Genomic DNA, 17,397 nt, shown 5'->3' on the forward strand with positions numbered 1-17,397 from the left:
CTGTTTTTGTCACTAAGGCGTGAGATTTCTTGGGTCTGTAGGAGAATGCGCTTCTCTAGGCGGTTCGTAAAGAGCGAGTACTCAAGCAGCTGGATCTCCAGGCGACTTGTCTGGTTTAGCACCTATAAGTTGGCATAAAGTAAAAACATAAATGCATCACTCCTCGCAAAGATAAAGGAATAAAGTAGGAGAATCTTGAGCAGCATATTCCTTAAAACGGACCCTAGGGCATAAACAGCCGTACTCAGTCCATCACAAATCCTATAATTTGTCTCATCTGATCTCGTAATCAAAACTTGCGTAAGACCAATCTTGTCACGTTTTGAAGTTGCAGATGAAACGTGGGGTGGAACAAAGCAGCTTGAATATTTGCACAGGTTGTACAGTTTTATATCAACTATGATAAGAGAAAAGGAGCGGCAAGAACGTCCCAATCTGTAATAACAATTCTGGCATGATTGAAGTCACATCTGTGTTGTGCTACTGAGCGTTTTGTTTTAATTGGCTTATTGTCAGTCACTACTTGCAGCTCATTGTGTCAATCAGAGGCTGTGGAACCAAATACCAACTGCATGAAAGCGGCTGCCGCCACTTTTGCGCACAACTTCCCAGCAGGTTACATCTGATTTCCATTTAATTAGATATTCTCAAAAGTTCTTTAACACAGATACAATTAGTTTTTGTTCCGGTGTGACTCATGCTGTTTTTTTATTTGACTTGGCTGTAAACACGATATCTTAGGTCAACTTCAGTCCTGCCTTCCTCACTCACTCACCTGGGTCTCAACATCTGTGAGTTTGCGAGTCTGCTCTGCTGATTGGCTGAGGAGGTTGGTTCCCATCTCCAGCATGGCGGCCGTCTGGGTGTGGACTGTTGACCTCTTTATTTCCTCCACACCGGAGCGTACGTTCTCCTGGATGAAGTTTTCCAGCTATTAAGACAAAATACTGTGGTTTTATTGAAAATGTACAGATTATTAAGGAACTAGTAGAGCTGTCCCTTACCAGTACATCACAAAGTATTAATATCGCGTGAATATTTTCACATTTTGTCGCATTATAAGCAAGAACATCAGAATAAATATTCAAAAGCCCTTGAAGTTTTGTATCATGGAGACCAAAGAACACATAGAAAAAGTCAGGGATAAAGTTGTGTAGATGTTTTCCCATCTGCAAATCTCTTGAGAGATTGCCACTAAGCTAAATGAGATGGGGGCGCTAATCAGAAAAAGAAGCTAACATGATGATGGCATCTCTGAAGGAGCTGCCAAGATCTGTGTCTCAGTTGGAAGAGTTTGCTGATCGCGCAACTATTGGCCATGCACTTCACAAATCTTGCCTTTGTGGAAATAATGCCACAAAGAAAACTTGTTGTTGGAGGAAAGTTGTTATATATACATACATACATACATACATACATACATATATATATATATATATATATATATATATATATATATATATATATATATATATATATATATATATAACAACTTGTGCAAAAGCAGGTCATCTAGTCAAAATGAGAGTAAAATCAAACCTTTAGGCCAACAGCTAAAAAGCAATTAGTTTCAGAAAATGAACCACTCATCACACTAAAATCACAATGTTCATGGTGAAACATGGTGGTGGTAGCACCATGCTGTGGACATGCTGTTCTTCAGTAAAGACTAAGAGGCTTATCAGAACTGAAAGAATAAAATATCAAGCTAAACACAGCGAAATCCTAGAAGAAAACATGTTAGACACTGTTAAAGACATAAAAATGGGGCAAATGAACACATGGTAGGACGCCCCAAAAGACAACAGGTGAAAAAGTTGAAGTTAAAAAGGGCATTACACGTTTTGGGGACTCTTATCTTAATAAATAGCAGAATAATGTTGAATAAGAAAATAGTAGAATAAAGCATGGAGTTTATTAATAGGACACTCTTATTCAGAGAAAGAAAGAAGTCAGAAGTTTAACTTCTTGTCACATTTCACTCTTTAGAAAAATCGTGGTCAGCGTGTTCAACGTCACAGTGGAGTCGAACTCCAGCAGCAGCAAATGATGAAATTTTGTTTGCAACTGAGTGAAGTACACTATCCGACTGGAGAGCATTAATATTTATAGCTCTTTTGAGGGGAAAAGGGATCATATTTTACTCATTAAATCGCATACTGGAAAATGAGGTCTCGAAGGAGAAAGCACTCAATATCATCCGGCTAATGAGTTTTTGTCCGCAAAATTTGAGTAGAATTCAAATGAGAAAACAATTATTTGCTTGCTGTTATTTTAAACATAGGAACATCTAGCCTCGAGAAACCGGGTTATTATAAAATACGAGACCGCAATAGAATTTTTATTTCATTTTTTCCTGTTTATGTAATGGAAAGAGAAATTGAAGCAAGTGGGCAAATAGAGATATCTCATATTTAACTCTTGACTAATGCTGATTTGCCTCTCTTTCTCAATTAGATCCTCTTTTAAACGTTCACTTCATTTTTAAAGTGTCCCTCTTTGCTCTTGCCCTGTAATCACGTCTTACATTACACTAGTTTAGGACAACTTAGGCTGCAGTGGGAAAAAGAATCTTTTTCACAACAAAGGATCTAAAGAGATTACTTAGTGGCTTAAAGCCATCTCCACTGGAAACCCAAAAATCCCTGCATTGTGATCAGACTTACGAAATCAAGCCGCTATCAGCGGCTCGTCCAAGTCCCCGCATTACAGCCTTTGTGCTGGAACTCAATCCGGAGGTCTTGATAGGCTTCATCCCCACCCTTTGCCAATTGCATTAATTGGAGCCGTGTCACAGGCCGCACTACGTGGCCAGATAAAGCACTTTCGGGATGTAATGTAATTCATTTTTTACTGTGTCTAACAGGGTCAGAAGAGGGATCAGCGCTGGGAAAAATCTGAGTTGGATCATGAGATATCTTAATTACATGAGCCAACAGCTGCACTCTCTGTCTGCTATAATTACAAAAGACAGAACCATATCTACCGGGTGTTATAGTGTTTGCCGGTGATTGATGGAGAGACGCATTAAGATGGGCATAGTGGTGAATGCCACCACTGAAAAATGCTGATTTAATGCATTGATTTTTCAGTATTTCTACCTCAGTTTGGCAACTTCATCACTAACGAAACAAAAAGTGCATGCTCATTCTCCTAAACTTTTTATACCTCCCACTAAAGGCCCCCACAATCTTAGACACTTGGTTATAGCTTTCATTTGCTAAATGTTTTGGCAACAAATAGATTTTTTTTTTTTTTTTAATTATAATGTTATTACCTTGCTTTTCAGTCCATTCATCTAATTTTTAAATCTGGTTAATCACCGTCAGGACTGTATGTGGGAGACTAGAGATTTTTTCACATTCCTACAAACACAAACACATTCCTACACCAAAATCTGCAACATCAGAAATGTGTGGAGAGGAGCAAAAACGTGATAAGCTTCAACAAAAAGAAGGATCAGACGTATGGAAGTCTGGACAGAGGCAACGAACTGAACAAATTCTTCTGAAGCTTCAGTCCAGGAACAACCTCAGCATCCTCCTTTCCTGTCCCCAGTCAAGCAGACATTTGTTTGTTTCGTCTTCTGCCTTTATACGTTTGTGTTCAACCAAATCGGGAGATTATGGTGCTTCCTTTGCCTCCCCCTCCTGCTTATCTGTTTGCAGAAGTCAAATGAAGAGGCAGCTGGAGAGACTGAAGCTATGCAGCACCTCTTCAGCTTTAGCCTGGCCCAGCAGAAGACGCCTTTCTTTGTTTCGGTACCAAGAGAAAATCCACCCATCACGTAGAGACTGTTTTGTCAGAAGCGAAGGCCTCAACAATGACAAACGGATCACAGTTTGTGAGACTGAAGGCTCAGGTGTCCAACAAAGTGCACTCTTCCCCAACCATCCTGTCTCACACTGTTCTCCTCAGACTTCCAGAACAAGACACAGTCCCGACATTTGCAAACATCCTGAGACGTCGCTGTCGCCTTCAGTTGTTATAAAACTGCAGAATATATCAAATAAAATCTAAAAGAAAAATGGCGTTGCAATTTGTCGCCTTGAAATTGGGCCTCTATCTCTTTAAGAATCTCCTACTTTTCCTTACACATTAGAAAAAGTTATGACATTATATAAAGCTCAAAGTCAGTTTTACATAATACCCCTCTTTAACAGAAGGTTCAAGAAGACTTAACAATTTTTTCATTGGCCACAAATGAAAAAAAATCTTAACCAAAATATTAAATAACAATTTTAGTATTTCACTAAATTAAACACATGAAGGAGGGGGTAATTGCAAACAGCTAGAAACAGCAATAACGAGATGCTACAACTTTTAAATCCCTTGCAATGCTTTCCTCTTGAAAGAGGAAATCATTTTAAGGCCACAGCGAGTTGCTAAACTTGTTTGCGGTTTGTTTGTGTTTTTCTGAACTGTGTCTGAACACAAATGAAAAATGCTAAGACTCAGTTGGTCAAATTGCTCATTTCTAATAAATGTTTTGCTGAGCTTTCAGCGCGAATGCACACAGTCTTTCTTTTCATTTCTTTTGATTAAAAGAATTTAGATATTTAGAACCCAGGGCAAACGTCTTCGTCTTCAGATCCTGCATGAATAGCTTGCAAGCTAATTTTAACTTGTTCTGAATCGTCACCATGAAATGAGGGAAAATATGTATCGTAAGGTGGGGGGGGGGTTAACCAACATTGAAAAGAAAACGACCTTAAAATAATGAAAGTAGCAAATATTTTCAGTCCTTGGATTTTTTTTTTTTATATATAATTCTGAAGATAAGATTGTTTTTGCTTTCTCATCAAACTGTTGTAATTAGTTCTAATTTTAGCCACCTAGTGATTGTATTTCTTTAAATGATTCATTTACGACGTCAGTTGATGGCAAACTTTAATGTTGACAGTGCAAATACCCAAGTTGCAAATTCCCTTCAAGACACTTTGATCTCGTTGGAGAATTTCTAAAATAGCATAAATCCACACAGCCTCTTAAAAAGCACCAACAAACACGGACTCGCATTCCATTTTCTGACCCTTGAGGGCAGCAGAAGGCCAAGGGGACACGATGAGGGGGTGGCGCATTGGGGTTTAGCCCTAAAGAAAACGGACATGGGTCTCTTCTTGGAAATACAAGAGAAAGAATCTGGTGCATTAATACAGTCCGTAGAGATTTCTCTGCAGAACATGGCGGATTAGTGTGGGCGCTCCTAATTTTGCATGTGTGGGGGTGTGTTTCCTTTCAAGGGGTTCGGGTAGAACGCTCACAGAGAGGGGTTGTAGTGGCCCCCGGGGGAGCTTTGAGTGAGACCGTGCAAAGTTTCATGGACATACACACACACCCCCACACACGCATAGATGAAGCCCTTCCACATCCATTTTATCCAGTTCTCTCCAGGCTCTCTTGCAGATAAGCTTAATGAGCCTCACGAGGTGCTGAAAAGGCTTTGCCGTCTGGGGTCAAAAGTCTGAATACTCTCGTGCATAACTAAAAGAGTCTCTTAGGGGTCATGCGATGTTTATGTGGAAATCCCACCTTAAGTGCGATCATTTATGCATCGCTTTGGCCTGGTGGGGGAAACTTGTTGATGGGCTTGAATCCTTGTGTTCATTCCAGATGTTATGTGGAAGTTGGCTGCAGAGCTTCATATGTCAGCAGAGCTTTTTTTCTGGATGCGAGTGTGTGGGGGGATTTAAGCCATATTTCCTTCATAGCTGACCAAATTGTATTATATTTATCTTTTTAAAAAAAAAAAGGCACAATAATGAGAAATAGAATTAAACTGGAAAACGGCAAAATGAGATACTGCCATGCTATGTTTCTATAATGAATGTGAGATATGATTTTCTTTATTTTGTGGCATAACGATTTTCTTCCTGCATGTTTATGGCTCCAGGGTATATTTTCTGAAAGCTAAACCTTTAAACTTGGCAGCAGAGATGATGTAAGCAGAACAGCACAATAACTTGTTTTAATATCCCTTAAACTTTTTTTTTTTTTGTACATTTTCCCATATTACAAAGATAAGCTTCAATGTATTTTGTTGGCGTTTTATAAGTTAGACCACCCCTGAAATAGGCCATGTTAAGTGGAAGGAAGATTTAATCCTGTTTTTTGTTTACTTTTACAAATAAAACCTTTTCACACGACAATCACTTTTATGTATGTGAAGAGAAAACGAGCTACTGGCCGGGGAAGGTTGTACAGAACTAGTTTAATGAGGAAATTCCATTTTGGCTTGCAAAAATGCCATTTTTAAGATTGTAGTTTTGTTTGGTTGATTGTAAAATTAAAATTGTGCTGCCTTGCAAAATCTTCATAAGAGCTTAAGTGTTCTACGTTTTGTCAACTTACAGTGACAAACCTGAGAGGTTTTATTTAATGAACCTGTATTGCACAGAGCGAACCTGTGAAGAATAGATGAAAAGTGATACAGGGCTTTTAAAATATTTACAAAAATAAAATATAAAAAACTGATATTTTTTAAATTAATTGTAATTAGCTCCCTGAGTCTGCCAACTTTCCACATCTAGAGTTTCACTTTCTCGATTTGAAACGCTGTAATAAAGTCATTATAATTGCCCATTGTCAGTGTATCTCAACAAACTGGCACACAAACATTTACAATTATTCCGGGGGTTGGTGCGCCCCATAAACAGCATGTTCTGCAAAGGGTCCAGACCAAAATGGAGACATGAGTGGAAAGCAGTGGGGCCTCTCTGTCAATATGATCCACAACAAGCAAATACTTTTTCTGTGACTTCAGCTGTACGGGCTCCATTGTGAAGCCTCTTCTAATTGTATCATTTCAGTTTATTCGGCCATAATCGGAGCTAAACAGAACCGCAAAGGCCAAATGTCTTGTAAGGAGACCTACTCAAATGTGTCTCTTCCAGATAAACAGCTGACATGTCCCAGTGTTATGTAAATTGCGTTTGGAAAGATTTAGGCTGACTTTGGCTTATAAGCAGACTGATAAAAAAAAAAAGGTCTGTTTACTTGTTGCCTCATTTAGAGGGTTTAACTGTGCGAGACATTATTGGCAGGACTTCATACTCTCAGACTGCTGCGGCATGCTAAGGAAGTTATGACTTATGGGGGTTTAAAATACTGAGACCCACTGATACGCCAAGCATTGTGATGGAGCCAACTGTGAAGACAGGAAGCATCCAGGAAATCCAAGCCTTATCAATAATACAGGTCTGTCAACAAATGTAATAAGATAGTGTACTCTGGGGAGGTCCTCTGCTTTGATTTACGGTCTTTGGTATGAAAAGCTGCAGGACTCAGTGAGGCATATAGAATGAAAAAGAAAAATTAGGAAAGAGGGGGGGAAAGGAGAAGGAAATTGTCCGCTTAAAGGGAACGTGAAGCGATATGTCAATTGGCACTTTTGACACACATGAAAGAGTTGAACTGAAGGGCACAGACACGCGACAGGCTACCGGACTTTAGTCATGGGTAGTTTTACTTGAAGTACTGCTGCCTCTTATTATGACAGGTCTGAAAAGTATCACAGGACAACACACCTTAAAACATCTACCGAAAAGACAATGCTAGTATCGACGATGTATCTGAAAACAATGGGTCCATCGTATGTCCACCAAGACTGTTCCCGTCTATGAAAGACTTTCTGAGGTCTTACCTTCTGCAGCCACTGAGTGTTATTCTCCATGGCGCTCTCCAGAGTCTCCAACTTTTGCCGCTGCCACGAAGGCCTTTCCTCTTCTGCTAAACTGTCCTTGGAACGACTTTTGTCCGGCTCGGTCTCAGGTGGCGAGTCTCTCTGCAGCGTGTTTGTCACCTGGAAATCCTTTAGGGGCTTGCAATGCTCAACCTCTGGGAGAATGAAGGTGTAGGTGCAAGGGCCGTGCTGCACGCGATGCTGCTGACGCTGGGAGGCGATCCCTGTGGTCAGCAGGTAGGCCAGGTAGATGAGAGTGAGAGAGAGGAGGTGGCCCATGTTGCAGTGAGAGGAGGGAAGAGGGAGCCAGGGAGGGTGGATGGAGGGGTAAAAGGAGCCTTCACCACCTATTTAGGGTGGCTGAGTTAGGTTTCTTTTACTGAAATGTCCTTCTGTAGAATTAAGTCTTCTGCTTTACTTTATTCTGGTTTCAACTCCTGTTTCTCCAGTCTGGCTTAAAACTTTCACTTCTCCTTGTCTGGCTGGTCCTACTGTTTGCGTTTGCATCCAGAGTCTTCTTGGGGTAAGTTTATCCTCCTGCTGTTTTGTGTGAAAGCAGACAGAAAACATACACACACACACACAGGAAACGGAGGATTGCGCCGTATAGTAGCTCCAACGCTCAGGCCCAGCACATGTAGCTCTGGCCGGAAAGCCAAGAGCAAACGCCAAACATTTATCACTCTTCTAAAAAGTTGCTTGCCTCCAGAGAAGTCCTTTGAAGCCGCTGGAGTTCCAGGCACTGGTCTTGGAGGAGACGAAAGAGCAGAGGTAATGTGGTGAGTGGCCTGCTTTGGGATGTTGGTTGTAGTGGTAAAGCCCTTAAAGAGCAGAGAGGGAATAAAGGAGAGAGAGGCGTGCGTCTCTACATGCATATAACCACACACATACACACACGCATCCACACAACGCCTTTGCTCATAATCACCCAGCCACCCTTCCCTCTTTTGCTTTCTCCCTCCCTTTTACGGTACTCCTGTTTGGGGGGTTAGAAGAGGAAGCTGCAAAAATACACTCGGCTCACCACAAGAGGAAAAAAAAAAGTGGGAAGTTTCTGTGAAAACTTTTTCCTCCCTCTCGGTCTCTACCACACATTTTATTCCGTCTTTCTGCCTTTGTGTCCTCTCTAAAACTCTGCTTTAATGCTTTAATTCAGGGGCAAGGACATTCTTAGGCACATTTCATTAGTATCTGATACGAGGTTTGTGATGAATGCGCTCGGTGTAAGTGTGCCCTTTTTTTGGAATCCGAGGTGTTTCTGTAAACATCCTGGGTGGTTAAAGGAAAACAGACCAATAATATTTTTATAGTCTCCAAATGCGAGGAGTCTTGCCCTCTGCTGTTAGCCAAACTGATGGAAGTTTTCTCTCAACCAATCTCAGAAACGTGTTGTCACTCAGGATGTATTTGGAAGATGATCTCCTGTAATGATGCTACTGGTGTTTTTTTTCTTCTTCTTCTTTTTAGCTCATTCTTTAAAGGGAAGAAAAACTGGGTTATATTTTAGATCAGTCTGTGTTCAATTTGAGATATGTTTAAACTTATTCTGACAATTGTGGCCACACTGGCTTTGAATTTTTTACTAGCTGCTTGGCTGTGCAGTGAGAACAGCATGCTCATCCTTGCTAAAACAAATGTATAATGCAGGGATCCCCAAACTTTTTCCTGTGAGGGCCACATAACTTTTCCTTTATGGGAAAAGTTATGGGCCCTCCGGTGGGGGGCCGGAGTCAGTTTGTAACAGAAAAAGTGACACGATTGCAGGAGTGCCTAAATGTAAACATTTTTTGTTTTCCAGAAATCACAATAAAATAACCCGCTTTGGGTTCTTGACAGAAAAAATCCAGGAAATAATACTATTTATGAAATAAATACCGTATTTTCCGGACTATAAGCCTCAGATATCTCTGCCGCTCCAGGTTTTCCACAAAGCAGCAGCAGAAGGGGGCAGACACCCAAAATTTGAGTCATAACAGGTCAATTGAACATCACTTTTATTAGGGTTGATAAAGAAAAAGTTGCCAAGTTTAGATTTAACTGAACTGATTACAGTAGTTTCCAAATGGTAACTGTAACAGTAAAAGTGCTGATCCTTTGTGTCTGCTACTAGCATGTGCTAAATGAAAATGGGCGCTTTTTTCTTCTTCTTCTTCTTTAGATTTCAACGGCAGCATGCATCAATTATTGTTGCACTACTGCCATCTACTGGATCGTAATATCTATACCTCAAATTCTCATAATGATCCCAGTATTATTTAAAAAAAAAAAAAAAAAGAAAAATCTTCATTTTCCCCTCAATGCTATTTAACTGATCAACAACATTCTCAAATTTTAATTCCCTATTAAAACCTAATTCCGTTTTAATGGACGCTTTCTTTTATGTCCAATTTTGACTTCCAATGATTCACTTCCTGCTAAAGAGCCCCCTGGTGGTTGAAGAAAAATCAACATGTAAGCTGAACCGGGTTATGAGACGCAAGGTTCAAAGCTTAGGAAATAAGTAGTGGCTTATAGTCCGGAAAATACGGTATATGAGAAAAAATCTAAATGCTCTCTGGTATTGTTCAGGGGGCCAGACCAAATGCAGAGGCGGGCCGGATCCGGCCCGCGTGCCGTAGCTTGGGGACCATTGGTATAATGTAATGATACTCAGCGTAAGGTGTAGGTTATTCTGACACTATCCGTTCCTTTTTTTTCTGTACATTGATAAATAACTGTTTTAATTTGCAAAGTCAGGTCTAAAGCATAAATTAAAATGTTGCCTTGTTTTTGTAAAAACAGTGTTTGCTTTAAATAATGTAACTGGCTTCCCTACCTGAGTTACATCATATCTTCAACTTCAAAACAAAACTGAATTCAGATTCATTCATTTCCTAAGGCAGACATCCTTCGTTCAGGGCATTTACCACATCCACCAAAGAGACCTGATATGCCAGAATGCGTAGCCATGGGAACATCTGATGGAGGTCTCTATAGGTTAAATCTTTAACTCACACCTCCGGGAAAGACTTTAACACACAGGGTTTCATTTGCAGTTAAGGCTTGAATGGGTTGCAGCCAGTAGGTCACTGGTTCTTGTTGCAACATCCAGTGACATTGTTGTTGTTGTGATGCAAACTTTGCTGTGAGCAATCAAGTTGAAAAAAGGAACCTTTATTGTTTGGCTCCACAAGCAGCTGACAGGTAAGAGATCAAAAGTTCCGTGGTTACTGTGGTTTCAGAATTAAAAAAATGGCATATGAAGACTATTCAGTCTGTCAAAAAGGGAAGCAGAGTTCAACCCAGACTATTTTTGTTTTGGGTGGGGAACTGCTGACGGATGTGAAGAAAACTGTCAAGTGTTTGAAAAAAAATCACTGTTAGGTTGTTCCTAATACGATCACTACCAGTAAGGAGGTAGATCACCTTACTGTGTTCTAACGATCAGGGGATCAGTCTTGGTACTCAGCCTTCCTAGGAAAGGACGTGCAAGTGAGAAGGTCTCAGTCCAACCTTGAGAGTGGTAGGCTGGCAATGGCCCTGGTTGTGTAAGAGTTGGGCAGTCAACACAATCCATGTTCTCCCACAGTTTTCAAAATGCCTGTGGGGATTACTGATTAGTCCTCATCTTTTGTGTATCTGGAGACTGCTCACAATTTTGTTCCTGACGATCTTTCTGGGTATAGCTGCTGGACTGTCTGTTGAAAGAAGAGTATCTGAGCTGGAAACTGTAAGGTCTAAACTTGACTTTTGACTTTTCATGTCTTAAACTTCAGCTCACACCAAAGGCACTCACAGCTATGTTCAAGGCTGACATAAGATCCACCATAACTTAGACCACAATTCTCAAACTAAGGCCTTGTACTAACAGGGATGATCATGGTCATTTTTTGTAAAAGATTAAGGAAAAATATGCATCCCCACGAAAGGATGCAGCAGAAAAAGAAATTTCTCTAGTAAGTACGCAGTTCCAGTTGGTGGCATGACACAGCTTGAATGGCCAACAGCGGAAACATGAAACCAGTGTTCTCAAATTTATGCACTCTGGAACCTGGTTTCAAAAGTGATTGTTTCTGGTATCCCAAGATGCCAAATCCATGTGGAAACGCAGACTAAATGACAAAAAAAACTTTTACAGATGTACCTCAAATCATCCGTGTTGAAGTGACCTAAGTTTGTCATACGTTGTTTCAAGTATATGTCAAGAGTCGTGCTATCTGTGTTTCTCGTCTTTGACATGCCAATCATAACTATGAATACGAATCTTGATACTAATGGCCAAAATAAACTTCATCTGAGGATAAGTGAGCACAGAGTAAAATACAGCCACCATCATTTTTCAGTATGTAGTGTTACTGAAAACGCAGTAGACCATGTGTTGAACTGTTTCATTGCCAAACAAATCACTTGAAGCTTTGGCCCAAACATTCAAGTTTGGTTACATCAGACCAAAGCACATTGTGCCACAAGGTTCTGATAGATTTCCACCTGGCTTGGATGTTTTCTTTACAAGAAAAAGTTTCCGTCTCACAGCGCTTTTCCTTAGTCCAGGCATTTGGAGAACACACCACATTATCACATGCTGAACACAAGTAGTAGCTTCTGGAAAGTATTGCAGCTCCCTCAGTGTTGCTGTGAGCCTCTTGGAAGCCTCTGTCTTCCAAGATTCAGCCTCGCCCAGTTTTTCTTATGTCCCTGTTCGGTAATTTTCCAATTATGGGTGACTTACTGTACAATGCCATGATGTATTTAATGATGTGGACCTTTTCCTGATCATTTTACCCTACGTGCAAACTCTGGTCTAAAGGATGTAAATGAGCAATAGGACAACTGTACTATACTAACAAGACCAAATTTTATTTACGGTTACTTAGATTCAATTTAACGTGTGGTGAAATCAAATTAGAAAGTGCCTCAAGAAAACATTCAGGATGTGCACAATTATGAAACCAGTTTTTTTTGTTGTTGTTGCTGCTTTTTAACTTAAAACGTCATAAAGCGCAGCATTTTCAGGATTGCTTTGGCTGCACTGACTGGGAGGTTTTTAAAAATGCTTGTAAAAATTGAAACAAAACCATTAACTAAAACCGTGTCCGCCTGCGTCATCTTCTGCGGGATTTGCTAACCAACAGACTCTGTCGTAAATTCCCAAACAACAAATCACGATTCTCGGAAGCAGTGAGGAAGGCCAGTATTGAGAGGAATAATGAGAGGAATCGCCATTATGGGCGTCATTGATTAAGTCTAAGAGGAGAGGTGAGTATTTTGTCCAGCTTCCTTTGCTCTGGTGAAATGTCTATCTTTTTTCGCAGTTTGTTTGCAGCAATGGAGTCCTAACTAAAGAAAGATCAGCAGACTGAGAAGTTTGGACAACAAGACCATTTCATACAGTTTGCCTTTTTGATTCATGTCTTTATCAGAAGAGATTATAAATCTCTGATGGTAAATTAAAAAAACCAATCTATGATCTAACCAGTCAGCCTATCACAATTGCTCTGCTGCTCAGTAAATGACTCATTAGTAACCGCATTTTGTCTATCTTGCTTAAATCATCAACTAGTTACATAATCAGACCTCCATTCCGTGGGTCTGACTGCAGACGATGGAAGACTGTTGTGTTCATTGCACATCTGAAGTTTGCTTTGTTGCCAATAGGACTTCCTTGCTCATTAGGAAGTGAACACACTGTTCTGGGTTAATTGATGACACTGAGATTAAAGTGAAGTTTCTGTTTGGTGGTCAAGTTGAAGCAGAGCCGTGGCGGCAATGAAAACGTGTTCCTCTATTTCTTAGGAGCAGTTTTTGAAGGACAGTAAGAAATATTGTCAGTGAGGGAAAGTTTATAAACCTTTTTTGTTTTGTTTATTCATTTTAAGACCTCGTTTTTCCCCAGTAAGTCTTCTCATTCTCTGGATGAAGAGACAGGTCTGTACTGGACGCAGATTTACCTTTTGTTGTAGGTTCTGGGGTTCCACAGAGTTTTGAAAAAAAAAAAAAAGTTCTACATCTGTTTCTGTAGAGCTATGTAAAAAAAAAAAAAAAAGAAAGTTTTTAGCCTGCAGCTGAATCCTTGATTTAAGAATTATGAAAATTTGAGTCTGTAGTGTGTGGTTATGTACCCTCAAGATTAGATTAAACAAACAAACAATAAAACTGAAAGACCCAAAGTTCCATACATTCACAGCCAACAAGCTTCGAGAAAGTGCATTTTTTATTAATCAGAACTGGCAGATGCATTTTTAATAATAAAATGTCATATTAGGCTTTTCACACATTTTCACTAGAAATGTTAATAAAAGTAGAGAACGCTGCGGTCCTAAGAATTGGAAAAACAAAACAAAAAAATAGCACTCTTTGCAGCCAAGATGTGAAACCAAGCAAGGAAGGCCAGTTGGGTTCTGATTCTCTTTGTGCTGGATGCTGTGGGCATCCGCACTATTGAGATCCTGTTTCTCCTGATACTTTATTAGTTTTCCACAAACTTTTTTGATTCACTACTCTTTATACAATTTTTCTGCTTTTTCAACTATTTAATTTTTACAATGTTCTGCTCATTTAGTAACATGGCGGATGTGACTTTTGACACTGATATACTCACCAATTTATGAAATGTGAAGCTTTTTTTATGCATATTGGAATGAATTGAAAACGCCCATAATTCAGCTAAATTCTGGAAAAATGTAACGCTCTTTCACAGCAAAGTACTTCCACATATTTCAGTTAGAAAGGCGTTTCTGGACACTCAGCCTTCATTGTTGTATCAACCCTCCAGACCACTCAAGTATTTTGGTTGAAGCCTATTCTGCACTGGCAAAACGAGATCCAAATATGGACAAGCAGTAATCAATGCTCCATAGAATTCCCCCAATCAAGGGAAAAAACAAAACAAAAAAAAAAACTTCCAGAAAACTACAAAGATTCTGAAAAACCAAATTCCTTTAAAACGAGGCTAAAACCCATTAGTTTAGAGCTGCCTTTGATTGGTAACAGCTGCAATATCAAAACTAATAGTTTTTCCAACCTGTCATTGTTTTCTCTCACTTTGTCACTGTGATGTAATTTTTTATTTTTATTTTTTGCTTGCTTTATTTTCCTTTTAATCGTGTAAAAACACTGGTCAGGACCCAATGTCCTGCATGGTTTAGATGTGTTCCCACTGCAGCACACCTAGTTCAAATGACTGCATTGCCTCCACGGCTTGTCTCCAAGTGCTGCAGAATTCTGCTAATCACTGATTCATTTAGTCCGAGTGAGCAGCAAAAGGGAAACATCTATAATATATAGGACAGTCTGTCAGCGTTCGGTTCCTCTAATGTAAAGCCCTGTGAATTGCCTCGGTGCAGAAAAGAAAGGTTAAAACAGTGCCATATAAATGAAATTGCTTTGCCTTGTGCAGCAAAATCAAAATAAAACAAATTCTAAGTTTGGTCAAACATTGCGATTTACTCCCTTCAACTGGTGTTTATGAAATATAGATGCAAGAAATAAACATATCGACCGGTTTCAGTTTACTATCGACATTTCCCCTAAACTTGGAACCAAACTTTTCACTGGCTGCCCTCTGAGTTCATTCCACCCACTCTGTCTCTGTCCATTTCTGCAATTTGCACAAATATTCACATTGTGACTATTTTCTGAGGCATAGTAAACACCCACTCAACCTCAACTCCAGCTGTGCTATAAATGTTTAAACATGCAGTGCAGCGCAGGCCGTTACCCTGATCTTAGTGTAAATAGGCAGACGTGTGGCAGAGCACTAACCTCCTTTTCAGTCGATTTCAATGAACACATTCTCATTCAAAAACTTGTGTAACAATGAGTAAGTGTGAATTACTAACGGGGGGGAAAAAAGAAAAAAGAAGGAAGTGGCTCCAGCACACATCCGACACGAATGCTGATTGTTTGCTTTCAACATCAGCCTCTTCTGTCTTCCTTTTGCGTTTTCCTGGAGCAGTTCCAGTGTAAAAAGCCTAAACGTTGCATATGCTTTTTCATGCACTCCTAACCCACATCTCCCAAACATGACAAGCATTCCGCACTGCCACTGTTGTGTGGACGGCCTGAAAACCCAGTGTGTGGCCATATCACTCTGCGTACCAATGATTAAGATCTATAGCTGCTCAGGTCAACGTATGTCCATCCCGGCCCCACGAGAGCCGGATCCACCGTGCCCACCTTTCAGACACGGACTGATTGCTTTTCGTGAAGACATGGACTTTTTTTTTTGCATAGATGATGAGTGCTGATTTCACACGGCGGGGCTGTCAGTATGTGTCGGTCTCCTCTGGAAAAAATAGCGAAAACAAATTCTGTTTTGCTTCATCTTCAAACCACTGGAGGAGTTTCGTTTTAGACTGGAGACTCTCCTTCTCTGCGCTGGCGGGGCAACAAATTGATTTGTGCGCTGATTAAATTAAAATGACATCCAACTACTGTTCGTAGGATCCCCCCCGCAGTTTCTCTTCTTGCCCCGGACAATAATTGGATGTCACTTTGTGATCAGATCCGCAGAAAGCAAAAAAAAAAATAAAAACAAGAAGAAAAAAAAAAGGATATTTGGAGTTCAAAAATGTTTTTCCACTGAGGTGATTTATGCATGAACACAAGCATGCCGCTGTTTTTATGTGTGAAGCATTCTAATACTTGAGTGAACATGGCTAGTGCACTGGTTAATAAGGCACAACCTGGTAATGATCTCGTGCAAAACACATCAGCACTGCGTTGTCCAAAGGCTGAGTGGTGAGAGCTGTTCTCCTCGTGGCCTCTGTCTGGAAAAGCACACATTCACGTTTTATGGCCCTTAAGTTTGTATTTAAATCGAGACCAGCGAAGACGATGGGATTAGATCTTTTCTGGCAACGTATGACACGAAGAAAAATAAGCCAAGAGGCCATTAAAGTAAGTCACTGTCTCTACAGTTATTTATGGAGGTGACCTAAACAATCAAATGACCCGTGTTGGTCCACATATAAGCTGTGGCTGTTTCCAAATAAATATTTGATTTTAACGGCCTGCTTTCAATTGTGCAACAGGAATACGAGTTACAATGGAGCGTGGCTGTTGGTGTTTGCTGAGAAAGGGCTGGAGTTCTTTTCGGGACTCTTTCACGGAGTTAAGTATCAGGTCATAAACTGTAGCACTGTCTGATCAGACGTGGACGTTAAAGATGATTGTCAGACTTTTCCTCGAAAACAACAAGACTCACTTGAGGCAACTGCAGAACAAGTCATGCTCGGTTTTACTCTTTGCTTTAGTATTTAGCTGTTAGTTCTTCCTGAATAACAATAAATCTATTCTACAAAAATACAGGCTGTCGTGTTCCCATGCCTTCAGTGATGTCACATAAGGGATAAGGCAACTTCCCTCGTTTCTTCGTCTTTATTTCTGTATTTTTTGTCAAATCCTCCTTCAAATGCATTTACTTGACAAGTGTTTTAGCTGCATGTAAGAGCATGGAGCAAGAAAGCAGTTTAAGATAAACCTGATTTCATTATCACCAACCTTCAGTGATTATTTTTGAGTCAAGTTGCTAGAAAAATCATAAAATCTGCTTAAGGCATTCTAGTAAAAGAATATTTGAACCAGAGTTTCTTGTTCTTCCCTTGTGCGCCATGCTTCTTCAGCTGAAACGATCGCCAGGGCGACAGACTTGCGCTGAACCCAGTCCTAACAGTTAGCCCCAGTCAGTACCATGGAGAAAAAGTCAGAGGAAAGTAGCACAGCTCTTACAATGTGCA

At 40.1% G+C, this 17,397-nt stretch overlaps 2 protein-coding genes across 3 annotated transcripts in view; one reads left to right on the top strand and one right to left on the bottom strand.

The window, feature by feature from the left end:
- angpt2b (angiopoietin 2b) overlaps positions 1-8,634 on the bottom strand; it is a 31,304-nt gene extending 22,670 nt beyond the window's left edge. For both annotated transcript variants that reach the window (XM_014985608.2, XM_014985607.2), the window contains exons 1-3: positions 7,643-8,634; positions 776-931; positions 1-122 (exon numbers count right to left, since the gene is read on the bottom strand). In XM_014985608.2, coding sequence (XP_014841094.1) covers positions 1-122; positions 776-931; positions 7,643-7,960 — 596 coding nt within the window. In that variant the 5' untranslated portion in view covers positions 7,961-8,634. The remainder of the gene's footprint in view (positions 123-775; positions 932-7,642) is intronic.
- The window catches only part of col9a2 (procollagen, type IX, alpha 2), a 179,691-nt gene that overhangs the window by 114,955 nt on the left and 47,339 nt on the right, over positions 1-17,397 (top strand). The window lies entirely within an intron of this gene.

The sequence above is a fragment of the Poecilia mexicana genome, unplaced genomic scaffold, assembly GCF_051168715.1.
Source record: "Poecilia mexicana isolate PSO_F unplaced genomic scaffold, ASM5116871v1 scaffold_11, whole genome shotgun sequence".
NCBI lineage: Eukaryota > Metazoa > Chordata > Actinopteri > Cyprinodontiformes > Poeciliidae > Poecilia > Poecilia mexicana.